The sequence below is a fragment of the Aegilops tauschii genome, chromosome 4, assembly GCF_002575655.3.
Source record: "Aegilops tauschii subsp. strangulata cultivar AL8/78 chromosome 4, Aet v6.0, whole genome shotgun sequence".
Taxonomy (NCBI): Eukaryota; Viridiplantae; Streptophyta; class Magnoliopsida; order Poales; family Poaceae; genus Aegilops; species Aegilops tauschii.
The window spans coordinates 4098702-4122879 of NC_053038.3; the positions used below are offsets into that span (position 1 = coordinate 4098702).

General features: G+C 54.6%; 2 protein-coding genes across 2 annotated transcripts; both read left to right on the forward strand.

The window, feature by feature from the left end:
- The first annotated feature begins 508 nt into the window (after positions 1-508).
- LOC123493500 (histidine-containing phosphotransfer protein 2-like) lies at positions 509-10882 on the forward strand. Its single transcript, XM_045227204.1, has 6 exons — positions 509-901; positions 999-1119; positions 1217-1285; positions 9521-9592; positions 9984-10056; positions 10436-10882. The coding sequence occupies exons 2-6, from the start codon at positions 1094-1096 to the stop codon at positions 10469-10471; spliced, it is 276 nt and encodes a 91-aa protein (XP_045083139.1). The 5' UTR covers positions 509-901; positions 999-1093; the 3' UTR covers positions 10472-10882.
- Positions 10883-20976: 10094 nt separating this feature from the next.
- LOC109769669 (histidine-containing phosphotransfer protein 2-like) lies at positions 20977-24040 on the forward strand. Its single transcript, XM_020328396.4, has 6 exons — positions 20977-21159; positions 21264-21385; positions 21491-21559; positions 22848-22919; positions 23269-23341; positions 23730-24040. The coding sequence occupies exons 1-6, from the start codon at positions 21100-21102 to the stop codon at positions 23763-23765; spliced, it is 432 nt and encodes a 143-aa protein (XP_020183985.1). The 5' UTR covers positions 20977-21099; the 3' UTR covers positions 23766-24040.
- Positions 24041-24178: the final 138 nt, after the last annotated feature.

The window sequence follows — 24178 nt, forward strand, 5'->3', positions numbered from 1 at the left end:
ATGTTGTCCATCTCCGTCACGAGGATTTTCGTCATAGTATCTCATTTTTCTTGTAGTGCTCTTTGATCGCATGTTCCCCTTCTTCCTTCTCTGTAGGGATCGGCATGAAGAACACATTGGAGGAGCATTTACGATGCCTTCTGGTGCAAATAGTGGAAGTCTTTTAGTAAATATATATTCATGTGAAATTGAAATTCAAACAACCTTAGATGAACATTATTGTACTGAATCTTCATTGTATTGTTACTCTGTATGAATGTATATGCTAAACCAAGATTACTACTGGACTTAGTACTTAGTATTACCTGCTTGACCAAAACGTTGGGACAGACACCCTCGCGCCAAGGCACGATCCCGATCTAGTTTACTATTTAGTGAGGGGCTATGCATTGCAAAAGCGACACTCCCTTCCGTCAATGACCAGTGGGGCATGGGCTAAGGGCCGAACGAGTGGTCAAACCCTTCTGGCATCTGCTTGCCTGGCTGACGCTGTCGTGGTCAACTTGTCGCTTGCTGGCCCGGCATCCATCCATTCATCCACCAAAATGTAGCTGCATGCACACGCACATACGCCATCTTCAACTTGAAGCTCTTCATTAAGAACGGCCAACCAGTAGAGCACTCCCTGCCAAAAGGCTCCGTGAGAGAGCCACCGTGACCTGCCTGCACTCCTCTCCAAGCTCTTCATTGATAGCGGCCAGCACAGTAGAGTTTAACGAGCACTCCCTACCAAAAGGCTCCGTGAAAGAGCCTCCGTGACCTGCACTCCTCTCCTGTCCTCGTCCACTCCGCCAGCAGCTTCGAATTCTGACCTCTGTCTCCCGGACCTCCTCGCTTCGCCATGTCGGCCGCCGCGCTAAGAAGCCAGCTCAACGAGCACATCAGCTACATGTACGCCACGGTGAGTCGTCCCTCCCCTCAACTCTCTACTTCTCTAGAAGCGCGACGGATCCATCGCAGTATGGCTGTCTTTGCTGACTTGGCCTGATGGATCCAAGGAATTCTGGACGAGTACTACCAACAGCTGCAGTCGCCACAGGACGAGGGCTTCGTCCCCGAGGTCATCAACATCTTCCTCCGCGATGCCGACAGGATGCTCAACGATATCACCAGCCTTCTGTCCGTGCCGTACCACCGTGCCCAAGCCCTCTGCTCTCCTTATCCCGATCGTCTTGGGTATTGATTTCGTCTCCTCTGCTTGATTTCTGATTCCCAGGAACCTGCCCATCGTCGACTTCGGAATGGTGGGCGAACTGGTGCACCAGCTCAAGGCGTGCAGCTGCAGGTGATTTGTTTCCCCACTGCATCGATTCTGATGTGTTTGTCATGGGTAGGTGTTGTTTGCGGCTTTGCGCTACTGCGTAGCCATAAGTACAAGTGTCCAACGGCAATGTTATTATGGCTGGACCAGAAATTTAAAACTTTGCCATCTTGCGAGCCTTCCTGGTATTAGCTAGTGATATGCTATTCAGCGTAACGGCGATGGCGGTTTTTCTTGTCTGTTCACAAATCTATTAGAATGTGTCGGCGCTGTGTCATTTGCGGTTGTCGTATACGCATAAATATAAGAGCTGGGTTTAGTATAACGGAATTGTCAGCATTCCTGGCAATGGCAAAATGCTAATACTCGTTAAGGAAATAATTGTTGTGCACCTAATGGGGGTACTGGTATTCATCCAACGGCAATGTTATGGCTCGACGAGAAATTGAAACTTTGTCGTCTTGTGAGCCATCATATTTATTACTAGTGATATGCTATTCAGGATAACGGTGGTGGCGGTTTTCCTCGTCTGTCCACATTTCTATTCGGATGTGTCGGTGTTGTGTCGTTTGCGGTTGTCGTATACACATAAATAGAAGAGCTGAGTTTAGTTCTGTTTCATATTTCATAAGATGGAATTGTCGGCATTCCTGCCAATGGCAATGCTAAAACTTGTCTAGGAAAACTTTGTCGTCTTGTGGAAATTTCTCATACTATTGAATGTGATATTCGACAGCGTATTAATGATCTCCTGCTCTATGTAACGCCAATGGATGTTTCTCCGCTACATACATTGATGTTGTCTCTGTTTGGATCTGTCGGCGTGGGTGTGTATACGTTGTGGGTATGCGCCTTGTGCAGTTTGTGTTGTCATTTAGCCATAATTCCAAAAGACGAGTTTAGTTGTGTTCTGTGCAAATGGAAATGCCGATATTCATCCTGTTAGGCCAGGGAAATTTTATCGTTTTATAAATATCTCTAGCACTACTAACTGCTATCGCACATAAGGCCAACAATGTTGTTTTCTTTTCCGGTTTATCAAACAATTTATCGTGGTAATAACCATGATGAATGACTCCCCCAATATTATTATTTTTTAGAACGAAGACGCTAGGAGCGTCCGGCTTTAAATTAATAAAGCCCACATCATAGGCAGCGTAACAGACAACGTTAGGACCTCGAACACGAGCTCGGAGGCTCAGACATAAGTTTCGAACCAGAGCACGGAGGCTCAGACCACGACGGCTCGGAGGCGCACAAGTCTAGACCAGGCCAGCAGTAGCAAAGGCAAAATACAGGCCCGGAGGCAGAGCATAGAGCACGCAGGCTCGCTCGCAAGACAAAAGGGCCACTTCACGGTGCAGAGGTGGCAGATGGCTCCCTAGCCAAAACGTAGATCTGACGAAGGCGGTCTTGGGCGAGATTCAGTTTTTCAGCATCCTTGCGCTTCGCCAACGGACTCCACTGCTGCAGAAGAAGGTTGCATTTGTAGATTATGTTAGCAGGGTGAGATGGGAAGATACCCTCGATAGCAAGTTTGTTCCTAGTGAGCCAGACTGCCCAGGTCAAGGCGCCGAAACAGCTCCAGAGCACTCGGTTGTTGCCACCGTGAAACGAGCCTAGTATGCTTGCGAGGTCAGACGCTGACCGGGGATCCCAGGAGGAGTTGGCTGCTGCACGGACGGCGCTCCAAGCAAAACGTGCCAGAGGACATTGGAAGAAAACATGGGTCGCGTCCTCCAGGACGTTACATATCGCACACAGACCAGTCGACGGCCCATTGCGTTTGGCGACGTTAGCCGAAGTGGGCAGTCTATTGCGGAACAGTTGCCAGAAAAACACCTTAATCCTGAGCGGAAGGCGCGCGTTCCACAAGCCCTTTGGCACCTGGAAGGATGGGCCCTGGCACAGTTTACGGTAAAGGGACTTGACCGAAAACTTGCCAGACGGGGTGAGGGCCCAGGTGACTGTGTCCACCGTCGGCGACAGCGTGACCGGCGCAATGGTATCAAGCAATTCCGTTAGGTGTATTTGTTCTACTTGCGATAACTCTCTCCGGAAATGCAATGCCAGAGGGGAAGAGGCAAGCGCCGTGGCCACTGAGATCTCCGGGTTGACAGCCAGGGTATAGAGGTTCTGGAAGTCGACCCAGAGGGGATGGGCTCCCACCCAGTGATCCAGCCAGAAGCGAGCCGAGCGTCCATTACCAATGGAGAACTTGGCTCCCAGAGCGAAAGCTGGCCGTACCGCTTGAAGATCGTTCCAGAAAGGGGATCCCCTCGCCACGCCCTCGAAAAAATTCCCGTTCGGGAAGTACTTGGCCCGCAGCAGATCAACCCATAAACCCGTCGCTCCCTGCGAGAGTTTCCAGATCCATTTGCACAAGAGTGCAACGTTCTGGATTCTGGTGTTTGTGATCCCAAGCCCTCCCAGATCCTTGGGGCGGCACACCGCAGCCCACTTGACCATGTGGTACTTGCGTTTTGGTCCCGAGCCTTCCCAAAAGAAACGGGACCGCGGTGTGTCCATCTTGGCGTGTACCCCTTCCGCCAGGAGGAACAAACCCATTGCGAATTGCGGCAGCGAGGAGAGGCTCGCGTTCGTGAGCACTAACCTAGCTGCAGAGGAGAGGAACTTCCCCCTCCACGGACTGACCCGCTCTCCCACCTTGGTCTAGAGCGGCGCCCACCCGTCGATCTTGATGCGTTTGGCATCCAATGGGAGACCTAGGTAGGTAAACGGCATATTGCCAAGTTTGCAATTGAGCAGGTCCGCGATGTGTCTACCTTCATCCGCCTCCAATCCCATGGGCATCACTTCACACTTGTGAAAGTTGATCTTAAGCCCTGACATAAGCTCGAAGCTAATCAGTAAGGCTTTGACCGTAGCCACACTATGGAGGTCGGGCTGGAACAGCAGTAGCGTATCGTCTGCGTATTGCAGGTGCGAAATCCCCCCTGGGATGAGGTGTCCCAACACCCCTTTAATGTGTCCTGCCTCCGTTGCTTTCCGCAGCATCGCTGCCAACGCATCAGCGACGAAGTTGAACAAGAGCGGCGACATGGGGTCGCCTTGGCGTAAGCCACGCTTGTTCCTGAAGAAGTGCCCTACTTCTCCATTCACCGAGACCGCAGTTTGGCCCCCCGAGACCAATTGCAAGACTCGGTGCACCGTACCGGCGAGAATCCTCGGCTGGTGAGGATCTGCCTGAGGAAGTCCCAATTAACTCTGTCGTAGGCCTTCTCAAAGTCTAGTTTAAGTAGAATCGCTGGTTCGTGTGTGCGCTTAAGCTCATGAAGGGTCTCTTGCAGCGCTAGAGGTCCCTCCAGAATGTTCCTACCCCTAATGAACGCCGACTGGGCACGACTAATGGTGCGGTGGGCGATCGGCGAGAGCCGAGTGGCACAGCTTTTGGCGCAGATTTTAAACGGAACATTAATCAGCGCGATAGGTCTGTACTGGCGTATGTTGTCCGCCCCTGGCACTTTTGGGATAAGCGATAGGACGCCGTATTTTAACCTAGCAATATCCACGAAGCCACGCATGAAGCCATTACACACCTCGTAGATGGGCCCGCGGAGCAATGGCCAAAAGCGCTTAAACATCGCCACCGGCCACCCGTCCGGCCCCGGAGCCGTGTCAGTTTTCATGCTTAGGAGAGCGTCGTCAATCTCCTTAGGGAGAAACGCGAGCCCCAACTCTTCGTTCTCGCTGTGTAGTACCTTTTGGTACGGGAGCCACACCTCCGTGCTGAGGCGCGCTTGTTGTGCCTCGTCGGTCCCCATCAGACTTATGTAGAAGTCGTAGATATGTTGGGTGATTTCCGAGTGTTGTAGAAGAAGCCCCTGCTCCGACTGCAACCTAAGAATTGAGCATTTCCTACGTCTGCCGTTCGCGTACGCGTGGAAATACTGAGTGTTCGCGTCTCCTTTGAGCGTCCACTTGAGACCACCCCTGCGCCTCCAATATTCCTCCTCTGCCCGCAACAGAGCTTCGACTTGCCCTTCCAAGGCGTATCGATGCGCCCATTCTTGCTCTGAGAAAGGACGAGTGTCCGCTTGGTTATCAAGGACGATTATTTCAGCAAGAAGCCTCTCCCTGAGGATCTTGTCAGCACGCCCCTGGTTCGCGCCCCAACCCTTTAGGCTTGCGCGGAGGCGGCCCCCGACAGCGATCCAGAACTCCATAGGGCCACGTTGCTGGCCTGCGAGTTGGACGCTTCGCAACCATCTCTCCCTAAAGATGGAGTCGAAATCTGGGACCTCAAACCACGCGGTTTCGAAGAAGAACCGCGGGCTGCGGCGAATCCTGTCCTCCCCTGAGGAAAAGATGAGGGGCACATGGTCCGAACCAATCCTTGTTTCTGCAAGGAGTGAGCAGAGTGGAAACACCACTTCCCAGTCTGGAGACATGAAAACCCGATCCAAGACGGATCGCACCGGGGCTAGTTGTTTGTTAGTCCAAGTATACCTTGCCCCAGTTCTGGCCACTTCCCTAAGTGCCATAGATGCAACAGCATTGTTGAACATAGCCACCCTTGGCCAATTGATATTATCGTTGTTTTTGTCTGCTCCTGACCGAATCAGGTTAAAATCACCTCCCACCAATAACGGGAGTTGGGCTACCGAAACCTCCCTCACCTTGGCTTCAAGTTCTCCCAAGAACTCGACCGAGCGTGAGTGATCTGCTGGTCCATAGACTTGCACGATCACAAGCTCGCGAAGCGACGCTCGCACGCGGATGTTGGCAGCAATGAAGAAGATGCCGACCTCCCAGGTCAGCACCTCGAATGTGGCGCGGCAGAACCCGAGTAACATACCACCCGAATGGCCCGTTGCCGTCTTATGGTGCCAGATAAAGCGCTCAAGGGGATCTATGGCTAGGATATCATGGTGCCTAAACTCTGCTCTAATCGTTTCCTGGAGCCCGACGATATCGACGGCTTCTTTCCTAATATACTCTTTAAGTTGGGTGCGCCGCCCTGCGTGACCGAAGCCACGGATGTTCCAAAGAAGCGCACGCATCTAGATGACGCGATTGCGCAGGCGCACCCCCCTTGAGGTGATCGCCTTGGCCACACGCCTCACCTTGCCGCAGCGAGGCGAGGAAGGAGCAGCAACCCCTGTTGTTGTCTCCCCTTCGGGCCGGATCGCTAGCGACGTCGAGGGCTCAGCCTCAAGTGCCAGACGATCCGCGTGTTGAGCAGCCGCCGCTGTCAGCGCCGCCTGCGCCATCTCCTTCGCGCGCACCAGTGAGATGAGTTCGCGCATCCCTCCCTCACCCATCGGTTCAACCCCACTCTCTCCCAAGACCTCGCTCAAGTGATCATCCGAAAAGGAGTCTAGAATCGTAAAACGAGGCAAGGGATTACCTGAGGTTTCGAGGTTCTTTTGTGCTTGGAGGAGTTGGGCACGTTGGAGAGACGGAAGATTCCCTTTGGCACCCTTGGCCCGAGCGCTGACCCGCACAGGGGCCGCCTGCCCCTCCACCACGGCCTTGGAGCGCTTGGCCTTCGGGAAGGACGCCGTCTTGGTCGCCTCCTGAGCGGGCGGGCCGGGAACAGGCACCACCAGAGCCATCACCGCCTGGCGCGGCGTCGCCGGCTCCTAAGAGCTCCGCTGCACGCCCGGCCTCCGCGGTGACCTTGCGAACCGCCACCTTCTTGAGCTGCTTCACCGCGCCAAGCTTGTTGCTGCTGCGGCCGCCTTGGCTCGGGGAACGCGAGGAGAGAGGCAACGAGGCTGCCGATGCCACACCCGGGGTGCGGGTATCGTCCTGCGTCTCCACCATCATGTCTGAAACCACCCCAGCCGCCATCCTCGCCGGAGGAGACGTGACGGACCCCAGGTTGGAGCCGTACTGGTTTGGGATCGAGAGCTCCAGCTCCACGGACCCCCCCCCCCCCCCACCAGGGGCTGCTCCATCATTGGCATCTGCACTTGGTCCGCCGCCCCGCCTTTGTCGGTGATGCCCAGCTTCTCCCACGCCGCCGTATCGATGGAGTCATCCTCCATACTAGCATCAAGATCCTTGTCGCCTTCATGCCCTGGCCCATCCGGGTCCTGGCCACGGTTGGGGGGAGGGGGGTTGGGGGACGGGAGGGCTGGAGCCGCGAGTTGCTCCGGGGGAAGCTCGGGCTCGATGGAGATGTTGAAGCCTTCGCCGTTGAACCAAATCTGGACCTGGCCTCGGAGCTTGCTTGGATTGCGGCAGGCGAAGCGCATGCGGACCGGCCCTGGACGGGTCAAGGACGCCTCCTCGACCAACAGGGGACGGCCGAGCATAGTGGTGGCCGCCATGAGCCGGTCGGAGCGTCGGTGCTTGGGTGGGACACCACCCAGCTTGACCCACACCTCCGGCATGGCCAGACCCTTGGGCGCGTCGAGAACCGCATCACGTATGTCCACCATGAGGTTGTTGAGGGAGAGGAAGAGCTTGCCGCTCCGCGTAGCCATCCTGAGCATAATGGGATCTGGGAACACCACCAGGAACGCGCCGCCGTGGATAGGAGAAATCTGCCAGTCCCAGTCTCGATCAAAGAGGTGTGGCAACTCCACTTCTAGGATCTCTTGCGTGAGCGCACCAGAGGGCATGGAGAGCACCGCCGAGTTGACTCCCCTCAGAACCTGCGACTCCTCCGACGTCTCTTCCGGGAACTGGAGGCAGAAGAAACCCTCTCCAGATATGGCGTGGCCCATGGTTTGGAGGAGCAGGGGCTTGCCGCGGGTCGGACACTGCGCCGAAGTGTGCCCCTCCTTGGTGCACACCACGCACAGCGGCTTGAAAGTGCAGAGGTTCTGGAAGTGACCCGCACGACCACACTTGAAGCACTCCGGGCCGTCGGCTTCTTCGATGGGGATCGGCTCCTCCTCCGTGCCCTTGGACGAGCCCGGTGCCGCAGATCTGGGCGGGAGGGGCGGTTTGGGAGCCGCCGCCCCCGCAGGCTTGAACTTCTGCTTCTTCACAGAGGGGTCACCGACGCGGTCGCCACCCGCGGCGGACTGCTGCCCCTTGCGCTTGAGCTCGAGGCCGCGCTTCTTGTACTCTTCCTTCTTCTTCTTCTTACGCTCCTGCTCCTTGATCCACCAGGCGGGCGGCGGACCCCAGCCGCGCTCGTCGTCGGCCCGCCCAATGTTGCGATCTCGTGGCGGCTCCATGGGCGGCTTCTCCCCCCGGCGGTCTTGCTTGGAGCCCATCGCCACCACCTCCGCGAAAGATCTCACCAAAGGAGGTGGGGAAGGAGAGGGTGAGGGATTGGGAGAGAGAAAGCGGGCGGAGTGGCCGAAGCGCCGCACTTCCGAAATGGAGGCCGGAAAACCTAACGCAATGTTTAGGGTTCCACGGGGAAGCCAAAGCCATTTATATGGCTGCGCAGAACGGGCGGGCCTGGGCTGGGCCTCCACCAGTGGGCCAGGCTGTGACCTGAGGGCCAGCGGGGCTCCCTGCGCCACAGGCTCGACCCTAGGCTGGGCCTCCGCACGCACGAGTCCCGCACTTGGGCCGCAGACGCCCCGATGGGCCTGGCCCACCAGCGCCCCGGGCACATCGTCCCCAACCCTAGCCTGCGCTCCGCCCGGATCCGCCGCCGCCGCCGCCGTGGCCGCGGGGGCCGCCCACACCGAGCAGCGCAGCGGCTGCGCTGGCTGCAGGAGCAGCCCCGCTGCGGACGCGTCAGGGCTACCTCGACCCTCGCCCCGCAGCGATGTGCGCGGCGCCCTGCCCCCTGGCAGCGCGGTCCGCCTTGGGCCATGACCTCCGGGCGCAAAAGCGCGCCGGCGTCCGGCCTTGAAGGAGCCCCCGAGCTCCTCCGCGCGCGACACGAAGTCGCCAAAGGAGCAGGGCACACGGCCGCCCGCCCCTGACCCCGCCTCGCCACGCGACTCCACCTCCTCATCGTCGTCAGAAACCTCATCGGCCAGGACCCAGAAACGACTCCCCGGCCGCTTGGCCGCGCCCGGAGCAGGCGCGACCGCCCGCCTGACCGCCGGCGAGGCAGCCGCCGACCAGCCTCCCACCAAGGCCTGAGCTGAGCCGTCGGGAGCTAGGCCAGGCGCGAGATCGCCGCCGTCGGCGCCTGGGACGCCCGCAGTCGCCTCCGCAGTCGCCTTCGTCTTGTCCATCTTTCATCACCGACTCTGTTGTGTCCCCCAATATTATTGTAACACCGCAATTATGCTTATGTGAATCAACATTCCTTAGCGTTTGTTAAGTTTGAGAAATTTTTAGTTTCTTGATCTTGCTCTTTTTGGCATGTATCAGTGTTGGTGCTTGGAAAGTTAACCTTGCCTGCGAGCACTTTCGCCAGTTCTACGCGGCAAAAAGCAAAGAAGGGTCAGTTCTTGATACCTTACTATATATGTTGCACAGTAATTATTCTCTACTCTATGTGATTATCAAATCCCCTCTGTGAAACCTGCAAGCTTATTTTGTCTTTTATGACAATATTTTTGGCTCATATTAATCTAAGGTTCATAAGAACTAACATGCTTGTTCACTTCATCTCCAATCAGGTGATTGATATAACTCACTTCTTTATCTCAATATATGCCTCTTTGATAATTCTCATGTAACTTGTTACTCTAGACTTTTGTTTATACCACAACTAAGTTTTGAGATGGCTAGGGTCCTTTCTCAAACAACGGGTTACAATTTCCGAAGCATTTCAATTCAGTTTGCTTAACCCCTTCAGAATGTGACAGTGTGGTGTGTTTGCATTTTTCAGGTGTCTCACGGCATTGAATCTTCTTAGGAACGAGTTCGATGATGTGCGCGGCAGGCTACAGGCCATTATGCAGGTAGCATCTTATGTGTCTATGTTGGCTTTTGACTTCCAACTTCTCACAAGTATCGTAAATACATAGACTGGTCATATATTGCTTAAGATAAAAAAACAATAATAACCTTGATCTTATTCTTGTTACTGTTGAAATTTTTATAGCAATATGTCTTTTGGTTTCTGGAGCACTTAGTTTGTGGTTTTCGAAAGTCCCATTTGGTCGTTGAATGTTTCTGCCTTAATTTTGTCACAATGTTTCTTTAGATGTATACAGTAGCTCAAAAAAAGCAGTTGTATATCCTTGTTTCCCAGCTCAACTTAAACTTTGCCATGTACCCACTTAAGCAGCACTGTACTTCGTAGCCCTGTCATAATAATATATTCTTCTTTTGATGTAGTTGGAGCAGCAGATTGCAGCCTTGGGTCCTAAGTAGCAGTAAATGAAGCCAAAAGAGCATAGCCCCGTGTGATCTGGCATGATGCGGGGGATGTATCTCTCAAGATGTAGTCAGCATTCAGCAGTTGCTGGGCTTTTGGAGGGGGCGCGTGGAATCACATGACGATTCTTGCTTCGGCACTCCGGGCTCGCGACCACCCTGCAAATGGAACTTGTTGTCTTGTGTGTCGATGTCTTTGTCTATCAACACTATATACTTGTGTGTCATGGATGGCCTGCTGGCTGTGCGTAAACTCTATATTTGGTTGGTTGCTTTTTGGCTTGGTTTTCTTGTATGTTGTTTGTTGTTTTTAATTACCGTCTTGTGAAATGTTGTTTCCTCCCCTTTGGGTGAGGGGAGAGATTTGTTGGTTCTTGAACCAAGCTAAAATCTCGTTGTTGGCTGGTATACCGAGAGGTGTTGCTTCCTGACCGCCGCCGCCACCACCATCAGAATCTCGCAGCATCGCCGCAACAGCAAACTGGTCGTTTGTCCGCCAGAGAAGAACAACAGATATGTTGGGAGGGAAGGTGATGCAGGACAACATCTAGGGGATCATGAAGCTTGCAGGAGTCGAACACACGATCTATACAAGAGAATCTGCTAACTTCACTTTAGAACACACGATCTACACGATATATATGTGCTCGTCCCGTACGTACGAACGAAACCGGGAGTCTGCTGAAGACTAAAAAATAATCGCCGGAACCAGGAGTCAAACAAACGATCTATACAAGAGACAACCCAGGGGTTGCCACCCAGCCAGACAAGATGATGCATTCTAAAGTGAAGTTATTTTTTCTATAGATTTTTTTATCTGTGTCGAAGCCCACACATGATTGAGTTTCCACCTTGCTGGGCTGGGCCTTCTCCTGACGGGTTCCTCCCGTTGTTTCGTTGGGCCTGTGCATGGATGAAAATTGTAATTATATCAAGAAACAGATGCATGGATATTTCATGTTATCCGGGGCAAAAGACAGCCTTGCATCAAGCGAGGCTTATCTCAAAAAAAAAAAAACAAGCGAGGCATGGCTAGCCGGCGATGTCCAGATGACTGCCCGTGGTCTGAGCGTCTAGTAGGCACGGATGACCTTACGTGGAACTCCCAACTACGCCCCCACATAAAAAACTCCCAACTACGCTATGCACCGATGATCTTACGTGGAACTCCCAACTACGCTATGGCTCCTTTTGTGATTGTGCGGCTGATATGTATTTCTTCTAGACCTCAGCGTGCGCCTCCCTGCTGTCGGTAGCGCTGTTGAATGTTTAGGTGAATGGAACAATCAACATTTGCGCATGGAGGTAATCCTAGTTAGCCCGAGCTTGAGCTGGAGGTGTTTGTACCTCACACCCCGTTGGAAGGCCAGGATGGCTCTGTCCTCTGTGATACCCTCCACGGTGTTGCTTAGCGGAGTCCACCTGTTTGTAATCCCGAGTGGTCCCCTGATACGTCTTCAACAGTAATTTGTTTACCCACCATATATTTTTTGTTCGAGAGAGAATCCTTTAGTGAAAACTATGGCCCCCGGGTCTACTTTTATCATATATAAAATTCAAAAATATCTTGCTGCAATTTATTTACCGTTATTTTATTTTATGTTTTATTTCTATCTATTACTATCAAATTTGATCCTTGCAAACAACCGCCAAGGGGATTGACAACCCCCTTGATCGTGTTGGGTGCAAGTATTTGCTCTTTTCTGTGTAGGTGCTGATAACGAGGTTTCGCGTGGTTCTTCTACTGGATTGATAACCTTGGTTCTTAACTGAGGGAAATACTTATCTCTACTGTACTGCAATCCTCTCCTCTTCGAGAAAATCTCAACGCAGCTCACAAGTAGCATCTCCTTGGGCCCTCGCGCACAAAAGCATTAGTTCCTATTAACCTCCAAGACGCGTGTACATACCCTAGAAGTTCTTGAAGAAGACATCCTACAGCTCTTGTCAGGGGTAAATACTATTTTTCTGGTAGATTGTTGATCCACGCTCTAGTTGATCCCTCCAGGAAAGAGACAAGTTCCGCGTAGATAGATTCTCATTACCGCCTCTGATCTGCACGGGCAATAGGTAATCCGCGAGCCAAGTTTCCAACTTGGTGTTTCCATCATACTTCTAAATTCCGGAACCCATCCAGAATCGATAGGGTAAAGGAACCATACAGATCTTCCGACTTAAGAACAATGGGCCTGAGGATCCTGATCCACTCGGTCAGTCATGCTCCTGTTCATGCCTTGCATCCTGTGCATGATCCCCTCGCTTTTGAACGAAGGTTCTGCGTGCGTCGTAGTGCCGGTGACCCCATTGGTGTGGAGAATTCGCCCGTATCCTAGGTGAATCTCTATTATGTCAGGGCGAGTCATCACGCCTATGACGTTGATCATCTTGTCTGCGTGGCTGGTCATCCAACTGTCAGGGTGAACAATCCCGATAGCGAGGCGAAAAATCATGACGTTGGGGATAAGCATCCTGACAGCATGGAGAATCATCACGTTGATGAGGAAGAGTCATCTGCCTTCGTTGAGAGTAATCGTCTCGGCCACAGGGAACATCTCTATGCCCCCGTGGTAAAGACGCCATCATGGTGTCGAGGAGAATCTAGTCGATGCCGTGGAGATGGGTCCTCATGCCACCGAGGAGGGTCCTCCCGGCGACATGGAAATGGCTCATGCACATGCCCCCACACAGTTGTCGGCCCTGCGACTGGCCAACTGTCGTGGGTGTGAAGAGGCTATTGTTGGCACTCGGTTTTCGGTTCCCACAGGCACTCTGCTGCGAGAAGCCAGACAGTCGTGAATCATCTTGTTCTGCACGAATGTGACCTTCAGGAAATTCGACAGCTGCCGGATGCCGTCGGCGATGTCTCTGTCTCCCTGTTGTTGGATTGTGTCTGCCACTCTAGTCGCAGCCTAGACATTTTCAATCAAGGTGCGCATGACTCGGGAGTCACCTAGGCCTTCGGCTGCAAACCTGTTGTTGATATCTTGCCCTCGTCAAACTACAGACCGGGACGTCTGCTGATGTTGCCGACCGTTGTCCGCTAGCGCTTGCTCTCGCACGATGAGGTTGTGGTGGCTTTGTGCAAGGCGAGCATGCTCAGCCTGTCGGCGTCCTGGGATCAGGGGTCCCCAGACTTGCCTGCCAGCGGCCCACGACGTGGCTCCACCAGCGGCCCCGTACGGCCCATCTTCATCAGCAAACACTCAAGACCCTCGCGAGGGGCCAAGCCTTGCGAGGCAGACGACGCAGGACCTCCTCGCAGGCGGCCTCACCAGGCTGGCTCGCGAGGGGCGGAGAGATCAAGGCAAGGCGCACCTCGCGAGGTTTCTGTGACGCAAACCATGACGACCGAGGCCAGTCGGGCGTCAGCACGCATAGTGTCCTCGTTTCCTCTTTGGTGCTAAAGAGGCAAGCGCAGGCGAGGAGTCCCGAGGCATCGGGTAAAGGTTTCCATATCAGTGCAACAAGACCAAGACCAGCAGGACGGCAGGACGGAGGTCGCCGTGGAGCCCAAGACGGCGTCACCACCAGAGCCTTTGGCAGGCGAAGACCACCTTTAGTCAGGATAACTTGTACTAGTTGTCCCCCTTCAAATTTGGCCGTTGTTGGATCCCTTCCCGCCAACATTTGGGAAGAGGGCCAGGGCCTCTATAAATAGGGCTAGCCACCACAATAGGAGGCAACTGATCTTGGGCTATTCAGATCATCCTCATCCACACAAACTCACCAAGCACAAGAGCACCTCTCCTTAGGAGGCTGTTCTTCCCTTTTAACTGTTCATCCTCAAGCCAAGAGGCAATCCACCACACCACACTGGAGTAGGGTATTACACCACATCGGTGGCCCGAACCAGTATAAACCTTGTGTCCCTTTGTTCTGCGAGTTCGACGTGCTGAGCCTTGAGATCGCGGTGAGGGTGAGTGCTAGGGGGAGGAGAGATCTTTGTGCGCACCCCAGTGTTCGAACCTCAAGGGTTTTGCCGGAACCCAAAATCCGACATTTGGCGCGCCAGGTAGAGGTGCACCGAGGCCTCTCTTCCATCAGCAGACCCGCCAGCACTCTGCAGCGCCGATGTCCGGCGACCTGAGGGTCAACGCCGACCACCGGACGGCTTGGCCAGCCCGGGCGGCGTCGACCGCCCAAGAAGACCTCGACTCCGCGCTTCAGGTGACACGCGCGCAGTAAAACGCTGCGGGGCGCGGGCGGCGCGGTCCGGCACCGTCTGCCCTTACCCCGCGGCGTGCGCGGGCCGCCGCAAGGACCTCAAGCTACGCCGCGGTAACGGCGCCGCACACCCAACGGGAACAAGAGAACATGAGGGCCACGCTCACAGTGGCGCGGGAGCTGTTGCGGTGCCGACTGATGGAGAGCGGCCGAGATGCATTGCTGGAGCGCGTTGCTGAGGTATTGGATGCCGCAGCCAGGGGTACGCCACCTTTCTGCTCCTCGCTTACGCCTCAGGCTGCGGCCGGATCGCACGGTGGGCCTCGTCGCGCCCGCGCGCCCCCGGGCGGGGCGCAGCAGGAGGTTTCGTCGGCATCGGCGCAACCGGCGGCGCCGGACACTCAACCGTGCTTGTGCCTTCCCCGATGGGCGCAGGCATGAGCGTTGCCACCCACAATCCCGGCAGGATGCCGCCCTACCATCCTCGGAGCGGCGCGCCAGGCCGGGCGGCGTGGAGTGCGGGGCATTTCAGCGAGGTTTCCGGGGCGACGGCTCCGTAGGCCTATGTGCCCCCATGATGGACCTGGAGTACACGCCAGAAGATGACCCCGGCTCGTTCCTCGAGTCGGGTTGGGAAGAGGAGACGCTGGAAGTTGAGGCCTTCCAGGAACCACCCGGGAGCCTCGCCGACCACGCCAGCGACAACAGCTACAGGGTACCGCTAATCTCTCAGGAGCAGGCTTACGCTAACCATGGGTCGCAAGTAAATCAGGTCACAGCGGTGGACGACGGCCCCAACACGGCGGTCCCCCTTCCACCAGCTGGGGAAGTGCACTGGGGGCTCCGTAGCGGGAGCCGGGAGCAAGGCCCCTCCCCGCATCGCACGGAGCAAGGCGTCGCCCGGAGGTAGGCCCTCTGCCGGGGAGGCGCTGGCGAGCCTTCCCCCCGTTAGAGGGCCCGTGGTCGCCGAGGGCGCCGCTAGCGTCCCCTTTGCCCCTTGGCATCGTCCTGTTTTCCGGGCGCCCCAACGATGGTCGAGGGTGGTGCAAGGCGGGGCCCTCGTCTAGCGATATGAAGCAAGGCTCATGCCTGCGAAGGTCTCCGCTTGTGACACTCTCACATAATAATGAGTGGGGCTATACACGCCCCGGAGTCTCCGGAGTGCCGCCCTCAGGCCTCGGGGGCTCCCACCCACGTCCTAGTGGAAGCACCATGCTCCGCGCTGGCCGTCGACACTGTCCCCCAATGACTATGCTCACAGCCAATGAAAGCACATAGCTCTGCGCTGGTGGGAAGACAAGAAGACTAGATAGGTGCCGGACGCGACCATTTGCTTTTGCTCCCTTTTCTGTAGCTCGGACTTGCAGCTTTTGATCTTGAACTTGAAGTGGTGTTTCCATTAGCAGTCGTGGGGGGGGGGGATTCTTTCTCGTTCGTGTTGATTTCGTGAGTTTCTGGATTCGTGTTTTGTTTGAAATTTGCGTCCGCTATTTCCCCCCTTCCTAGCGCCTCGCAGGCGGGGGCTGGCGGCGGCGTACACACGCTGCGCGCGCACCTCGCCATCACTGGCGCTCGTTTCTCGCGAAGCCCTCTCGGGTGGACAGGCGGACCCCTCAGGAAACCAAAACCTCACGAGACGTGAGGGGCTCCCTTCAGAAGGAATGCACATCCGCAGCCGCCAAACCAGTTTGAAGCTCGACTGAACCAAAGTAAGTTACGGCAGCAAGCCCGCAAGGGGTGTCGCGAGCACACAAATGCACACTTTAAGCCTAGCCGAGGAAATAAAGTGGTGGTCTATTTACATTAGGGGCTCCCCCTCCACAAAATGCTCTTACATCGTTAGGGGCTGTACCCAAGCTTTTTGCGTGCAGGTTCAAAATAAGGGAGCACGGGCTCAGTCGGACATGTCACTCGCCTCATCCCCTAAATCACTTCCGGACAGGTCGCCGGCGCCGTCACTGTCATTGTCTTCACCGCCATCAACCACGTCGTCCTCATCCGCTGCGACCACCACCGCGTCGTCGTCAGAAGCAAAGACCCTAACTAGGGCATCCACATTGTCGCCCACCCAGTGCGCTAGGTTGTCCCGAATGACCTCAGGCACTGGGGCACTGGCGGCGTCAAAAATGAAGTCAGGATTGGTGTTCAGGAGGTGGCTGAAGACGCGAGAGAATGCGCGCCCGAGGAGGCCCCGGCTCTTTTCGTCAACAAGCTCGCGAGCCCTCTCGGCTCTGCTCTCCAGGCGCGTCACGAAGTCGGTAAAGAAGCGAAGATGGCCGGCATAGTCCTCGGCGTGTGGGTGGGGAGCGTGCTCATCGCAGATGGTGCCAAGCGCCTGGTTGGCTCTCGTCCTGAGGTCCCGAAGCATGGGGACATGTTCGCGCAGTAGCGTCTACCGGCGAAGCGCCTCCTCCCTGCACTCCTGCGCGAAGGACTCGGCACTGGCAACCCGCTGCTGAAGGGAGAGCAGCTCGGCACGGGCGGAGGCCAGCTCAGCCTGCACGGAAACCAGGGCGGCCGCAACGGCTTTCTCGCGTTGTGCCGCTTCAGCCAGCCCTGACTTGAGGGAAGTGGTCCTGCCCACGGCTTCGGCTTCCACGAGCTTCAGCTTTAGGTCGTACCTGCCAACGAGGTCCGCGTGAGCCTCGGTCACCCGGCGGTCGACCTCCTCCTGGGCCTTGGACTCGCGCGCGCCGATAGCATCCTCTGCTTGGGCGACCTAGCGCTCCCTCGTATCCAACCGCTCGAGCTCAAGGCTGCGCTCCGTGGCCTCTAGCAACAGTGCTTCCTCGCGCCTCGAGATTTCCTCCTCGTCGAACAGTGCACCCTTCATCGACGCCAAGGCGGCTCTGCGCGCCTCCACCTGCTGCTCCAAGGAAGCGTTCAAGGCTTGGAGCTCCTGCCTACGCTCCTCGGCGCCGCGCGGCGATGGTCTGCCTCCCTGGCCTCCTCCAGGGCTCGGAAGCTGGCCTCGCACGAGGTTGCCAGGGATGCCTCGGCCTTCGCATTGGCGTGCTCACGCTGAAGGCGCCCGAGGTTGATAGCCACTTTCAGCTGATGCCACTCCTCCGCCAGCCGGAGACCCTCGGCCTCAAGATGCGCGTCAACACCCACGAGTTGTTCGCCGAGTCGGCTCAGCGTGCCCATTGCCTCCTGAAAGAGCTCGTGGCGGACGACACTCCGCTCGCGCGCGAACTTAAGCACGCGACCAGGTCCGTCCCCCACAGCGGAGGTTGCCGAAGGGATCCGAAGCGGCTGGCTCCCTTCCAGCAGGGGGCTGGGGGCTGGCGCTTCCCCAATCGCCATCCGGACCTCGGCAGGGGCCCTGACGGGCGGAGGCTCGTCGCTCGAAGAAGAAGCGAGGATCGAGGTCATCCAGCCGCCGTCCGTAACCAAGGGTGGAGCCCTTGCACACTTCCCACACTCCGGGCCGGGCCGATAAGGAAGGGCGGCAGGAGCACAGGATCAAGGCGCCAGACCGGCGCGCCCGATGCCCCCGCCGATCTTGCACCGAGCGTGGCAGGCCGGCGTGAGATGCTCAAGGTCAATGAAGGATGCAAGGAAGGAGGAGGTTGCTCTTCGGAAGAGCTTGTCATCCTAGCGAAAGGGGGCCTGAGAAGCCATGGTTAGGAGGGAAGATGGCACCCAAGAAACTACAAGGATAAGGTACTCACTCGTCCACGGGAATGTACTTCCTCTGCTTCAATGGCCGGAAGGCGTCAGCGCTGTAGCTTGGAGACCCCTTCCTCTTCCGGAGTGCATCGAAGTCCAGACGGAGCCGGCCGAAGCCTTGGACATGACCACCAACGTAGGGCGCGGCTGGTGAGGCGCCCGAGGAGACGACCTCGGGCGTGCTGGGTTGAGGGGAGCCCTCGGGCTCCACCTCATGATGACCTGTTGAGGCCTCGGGGGCTTCAACCTCAGGAGCAGCGAATCGCGTCACCCCCTCAACCGTCACCTCGGGACGGAAGTCATGGGCTCCAGGGGATGGCGCCTCGATAGCCTCGAGCGGTATTGGCACCTCAGCAGCCGCGCCTCCAGCCTCCAGCAGCGCTCGCCCCCCTGCATCCACTCTTGGGGTGAGCCCGGCGCTGGCGGCAAGGAGGGGAACCACGGAGACAGGGTTCTCCCGAGGCCCTTCAAGGCCGGTCGGACGCAGCCCCCACTCATCGAAAGGGGGCATCTGCTTCGAGAACTCCACCCTGTTCGAGCAGCAATACTGAAGACAACCTTCCAGGGGCATGTCAGCAGGTGAAGGATCGCCTGTCAGGCCTCGAGCACCATTCGTCGCGCCTCAAGGGGAAGCCCGGACTCTTGTAGCCTCGTGCGGTCCGCGCTGCCGGATAGGGCCCACATCGGACGGGAACGGCACTGAAGTGGAGCGACGCGGCGCCGGATGAACTCCTTCATCACCATGGGCGCAGTTATACCGAGGCCTTTCAGCCTCTTCAGCCGGAGCCAGGCAAAGGCGAGGCGCGGGTCAGCGAGCCTCTCGTGGCCCCAGCCGGAGCTGGGGACGGCGGGCGCCAGCGGAGGTGAGAGCAAGGGGTTGAGCACTCCAACATCCACATACGCCCACCGAGTCCGAAACCCGCATGCGGACGGCGGGAGTTCAAAGTCAATCCCCGAGCCGGCCGTCGCCGCCACAGCCTGGAAGCTCAGGCACCCCGAGCACTGCCGAGGGTCGGTCAGGTGCAGTGAGAAGAAATGGTGCAGGAGGGCAATGGAGGGGGCATTGCCCACCATGGCCTCGCAGACGAAGGCAAAAACGGCAAGAAGGGCGATGGATTGGGGATCCAGGTGCATCATATGGATCTGATACTGGGAGAGCACGGCATTAAAGAAGGCAGAGAAAGGAGGAACCAGGCCGGCCCACAGGGCGTCGATGAAGAATTGGACCTTGGTGGCTGTCCTATCGACAGAAGCTCGGGACGCAGGCCAGGTCACCGTTCCTCCCCATTCGTTGAAGCCGGTGGCGAGCACCAGGCGGACCTTGTCCATGGCCTCCTGGTTGAGCACCAACGATCGAGAGACGACACGCTCAATGGCCGGAGGTGGTCCGGCTGAAGACAGGGGCATCTTTCCCATCTCCGTTCGACTCGGTGCCATGACGACGGGGATGGCTGAGCTCGGGTCGGATTGGGAAAAGAGGCTGGGTTTCGAGGAGGCGGAGGAATTGGGGGAGTGCGTCACCAGCAATGGGGAAATAACTGTGTAGGACGCAGTGGCCGCCTAGCCAGGAGGGTATCAAGGCGGCATGGGGAAGCGGGGCCGCCCACGCCCCATTAATCGCCACGCGTCAACCGAGGCCGCAGGCTTTGGGGCCCGCAGCGCTCCGCACTTGTCCTTTGGCTTCGCCTCGAAGCCAAGTCCGAGCGCACCTTGGGCCCGGGGGCTACTGTCGGCGTCCTGGGAACGGGGGTCCCCAGACTTGCCTGCCTGCGGCCCACGACGTGGCTCCACCAGCGGCCCCGTACGGCCCATCTTCATCAGCAAACACTCAAGACCCTCGCGAGGGGCCAAGCCTCGCGAGGCGGACGACGCAGGACCTCCTTGGGGGCGGCCTCACCAGGCTGGCTCGCGAGGGGCGGAGAGATCAAGGCAAGGGGCACCTCGCGAGGTTTCTGTGACGCAAGCCATGACGACCGAGGCCAGGCGCGCACAGTGTCCTTGTTTTCTCTTTGGTGCTAAAGAGGCAAGCGCAGGCGAGGAGTCCCGAGGCATCAGGCAAAGGTTTCCATATCAGTGCAACAAGACCAAGACCAGCAGGACGGCAGGACGGAGGTCACCGTGGAGCCCAAGACGGTGTCACCACCAGAGCCTTTGGCAGGCGAAGACCACCTTACTTGGCAGAAATTTCTCAGTTTTTACTCTATGTAGCGAAGCTTGTGCCACAAAGTACTTATTTCTCAAATCAGAGATCCTATTTTACATAGTACAAGTTTTAACAAAATAAAATCTTTTCGAAATGTGTGAGGTAGAATAACCACCTACTCTACTCCCTCCATCCGTTTATTCAGGGCCTAAACCAAAGCCAGAACGTGGGAATAAGTATCATCATCAATCTGCACTAAGTAGTACTCAAGATTTTCTATAAAAGTGATACTATCTAATAAGAATACCATTGCTGTTTTCCTTTTTTTTAGCAGCAGAATACCATTGCTGTTTTGGAAACGACAACTGTACGTGTACTGGTACTTTGCTGTAGAGACCGTGCAACAGCTAGCTCATGCATGCATGCGGTATCAATCCATCCAGCGGTAGCTGCATGCACGCTGGCCGTCGCGAAGCTCATTAATGGCTGCCAAAATGCCTCCGCGTGAGAGAGGGAGAGACGATTGTGAGTCTGCTATATAACCTGCACTTCTCTCCTGTCCTCGTCCACTCCGCCGGCCCTAACCCCGGATCGCCCCCTTCCGCCCTTGGCCCCTTGCACCGCCGGACTCCCAGACCTCCTCGCCATGGCAGCCGCCGCGCTCAAGGCCCAGCTCAACGCCCTCCTCGACTCCATGTTCACCACGGTGAGTCCCCTTCCCTTACCTCCCATCTAATCGCCGTGTGCTTGCTTGTGATCTGGAATCACTGGGCCGGATTGCCTAATCTTTCCTCTTGTGTGATCATCTAGGGTATTGTGGACGAGGCTTTCCAACACCTGCGGTCGGTGGAGCAGGAGGGCTTCCTCGCCGAGGTCGTCAACCTCTTCCTCCAGGACGCCGACAACATCCTCAACGAAGTCGCCCACCTGCTGTCCATACCGCGGCCCCTACGCCCTCCCTCCCCCTCTGCTCTTGTTATCTCGTGTTGGCTGGTATTGATTTCGTCTGCTCTCTCTGCTTAACTTGTGATTCGCAGGAACCAGCCCGTGGTGAACTTCGGCAGGGTGGGCGCACTGGTGCATCAGCTCAAGGGGTGCAGCGCCAGGTGATGACCATGATAAACCCATTATTCCCCAGCCCATTTTTAACTGTCGATGTCATTTTTACAAAAAAAAAAAAAAAAAAAAAAAAAAAAAAAAAAAAAAACTATGAACGTCGTGCAATTCAAATGTGTTTGTCATCGGCATGCAGTTTGTGTCGTTTGCGTTGTCGTATATAGTCATAAGTTGAAGAGCCGAATTTAGTTGTGCTTCGTGCAACGGAAGTGCCGGTACCAATGCCAATGGCAATGTTATGGGTCGGCGAGGATAAGTCCGTCGTCTTGCGAACGTTTCTAGTATATATTATATTAATGATATGCTATATATTCAGCAATAACAACGACCGTGGTTTTTCTCGAATGTCAGTGGTATCGATGTTGCTTCTATTCAGCTGTGCCGGTATATCAGGGGCATTTATTCATGTCGTTTGCGGCTGTTGTGTAACCATAGAAGAGTTGGGCTTAGTTGTGTTTCCTGTAACAGAATTGCCGGTATTACTGCCCAGTGTCAATGCTCTAGCTGGGCAAGGGAAAAACTATCATTTTGGGAACATTTCGGGTATTAATGTACGTGATGTCAACCGTGGGTTTTTTGGTATGTCCACGACATCAATGTTTTTTTTTTTCTGTTTAGATGTGATGGCGCGGACATGAACCATGTCGTGTGGGGCTGTCGTATAACCATATGTAGAAGGGCTGAATTTAGTTGTGCTTTGCATAACAGAGTTGTCTGTATTCATGCCAATGGAAATGTTATAGCTCGGCCTGGAAAACTTTGCCGTTTTGCAAACAAATTTAGTATTGTTGAATGTGCATTTGAACCAATGGCATTATTCTAGGTTAGGAATGAGAAATTTGTCGTTCCGCAAACATTTCTAGTATTTTATTATATGCTATTCTATATAATGCCAATGTTCATTTTCTGGTTTTCTGGACGTGTCGGCGCGTGGTGTGTACGTCATGAGCATGTGACTTGTGTCATTTGCGCTGTAGTATAGCCATAATTAAAAGGTCCAACTTCAGTTGTCTTTCGTGCATGCCAACGTTATGACTCTGCAAGAAAAACTTTGTCGGTTTTGTAAATATTTCCGATACTACTAATCTGCTATTGCACATAAACCCATTTTTTCTAGTTTATCGAACAATCTATTGTGTTGAAAACCATGATAAGAAATGACACCTTGAGGATACTATTGTGACATCGGAAGTATGCTTATGTGTATCAACATGCTCCTGCGTTTAATAAGTTTGAGAAATTTCTAGTTCCCTGATTGGCTTCTTGGTATGTTTTCAGTGTTGGTGCTAAGAAAGTGAATCTCTCCTGCACCCACTTCCGTCAGTTTTATGAGGCACAAAGTAAAGAAGGGTTAGTACTCAGTGCCTTATTATATTTGTTATGCAGTAATTATTCTCCACTCTATGTATTTTTCAAATTTTGCATATAAACCTGCGAGTTGAATATTTAGCTCAAACCAACCTAGTATTATATTCACTTGATCTGCAATCGCATGATTGGTATAATTTGGTTCACTATCTGAATGTGCTAATGTTTGATGATCCTCTTTTAACTTGTGGGCTTGACTTCTATTTATAGCACAACTGAGATGGTATAAGCTTTTAGTTTTCATATACAGGATCAAAATTTCTGAACCATTTCCGTTCAGTTCGCTTGATCTCTCCAGAATTTGATAATGTGTATGTTTGCATTATTCCAGGTGCCTCATGGCATTGGACCTTGTTAGGAATGAGTTTTATGATGTGCGCAACAAGCTACAAACAATGATTCAGGTAGCACCTTATGTATGTTGGCTTTTGACTTCCAATTTCTCACTAGTATGATAATCCATAGATTGCTCGTATAACGTTTAGGATCAAAATGAATAACCTGAATCTTATTCTTGTTTGGTGTTGAAATTTTTCTAGATATACTTTTGGGTTTTCTGAAACACTTAATAAGTCAAGGTATTTGAAATGATCATGCCTTAATTTTGTCGTCTCTTTTAGTAGATGTATGGGGTAGCTCTAAGTGGAATTTCATTGTTTCACATCATAACTTAACAAGTACTAGAGTAAGATGCGGACCAACTTGTAACTGATTTGAGACAACATGTGACTTGAGCACCACGGTGCACCATAGACCGGTCATAATAATTAACCTATTATTCTTTTGATGCAGCTGGAGCAGCAGATCGCGGCCATGGGTCCTCAGTAGTAGCAATGGAAGCCGAAAGATACTGGCCCTATGTGATTCCTGGCATGTAGATGGTGTTCAAGGACTGTCTGGGTTTGGAGGGTGTGCTCATAACCCTGTTAAAGAAAATTGTTGTCATGTGTGTCTGTCAACTATATGTACTTGCGTGTCATGATTGCCCGCAGGCTATGTGTAAACTCTATGCTTTTTTTTAGGGAACTGTAAAAAAAAATTCGAAACGGAGGCAAAAGTTTTGCCTCATCGATTAATTAAGAAGAAGAGAATTGCCCAGTTAATTTATGGAAAACCGGGTGAAAACCAATACAAAAGAAGCACGGACTAACTCCTCACATGGCAAGAAACCCCATAACAACACATGCGGCCCCTCCCCGACTCTCTGAATACACAACATCCACAAACCCCGATATTGCTAC

Excerpts from the sequence above, each read along its gene's own strand:
- LOC123493500 (XM_045227204.1), top strand. The coding sequence starts at position 1,094 with ATGCTCAACGATATCACCAGCCTTCT. Across the intron at positions 1,286-9,520 it reads CTCAAGGCGTGCAGCTGCAG|TGTTGGTGCTTGGAAAGTTA; the intron begins GTGATTTGTTTC and ends GGCATGTATCAG. Across the intron at positions 9,593-9,983 it reads GCGGCAAAAAGCAAAGAAGG|GTGTCTCACGGCATTGAATC; the intron begins GTCAGTTCTTGA and ends TGCATTTTTCAG.
- LOC109769669 (XM_020328396.4), top strand. The coding sequence starts at position 21,100 with ATGGCAGCCGCCGCGCTCAAGGCCCAGCTCAACGCCCTCCTCGACTCC. Across the intron at positions 21,560-22,847 it reads CTCAAGGGGTGCAGCGCCAG|TGTTGGTGCTAAGAAAGTGA; the intron begins GTGATGACCATG and ends GTATGTTTTCAG. Across the intron at positions 23,342-23,729 it reads AGCTACAAACAATGATTCAG|CTGGAGCAGCAGATCGCGGC; the intron begins GTAGCACCTTAT and ends CTTTTGATGCAG.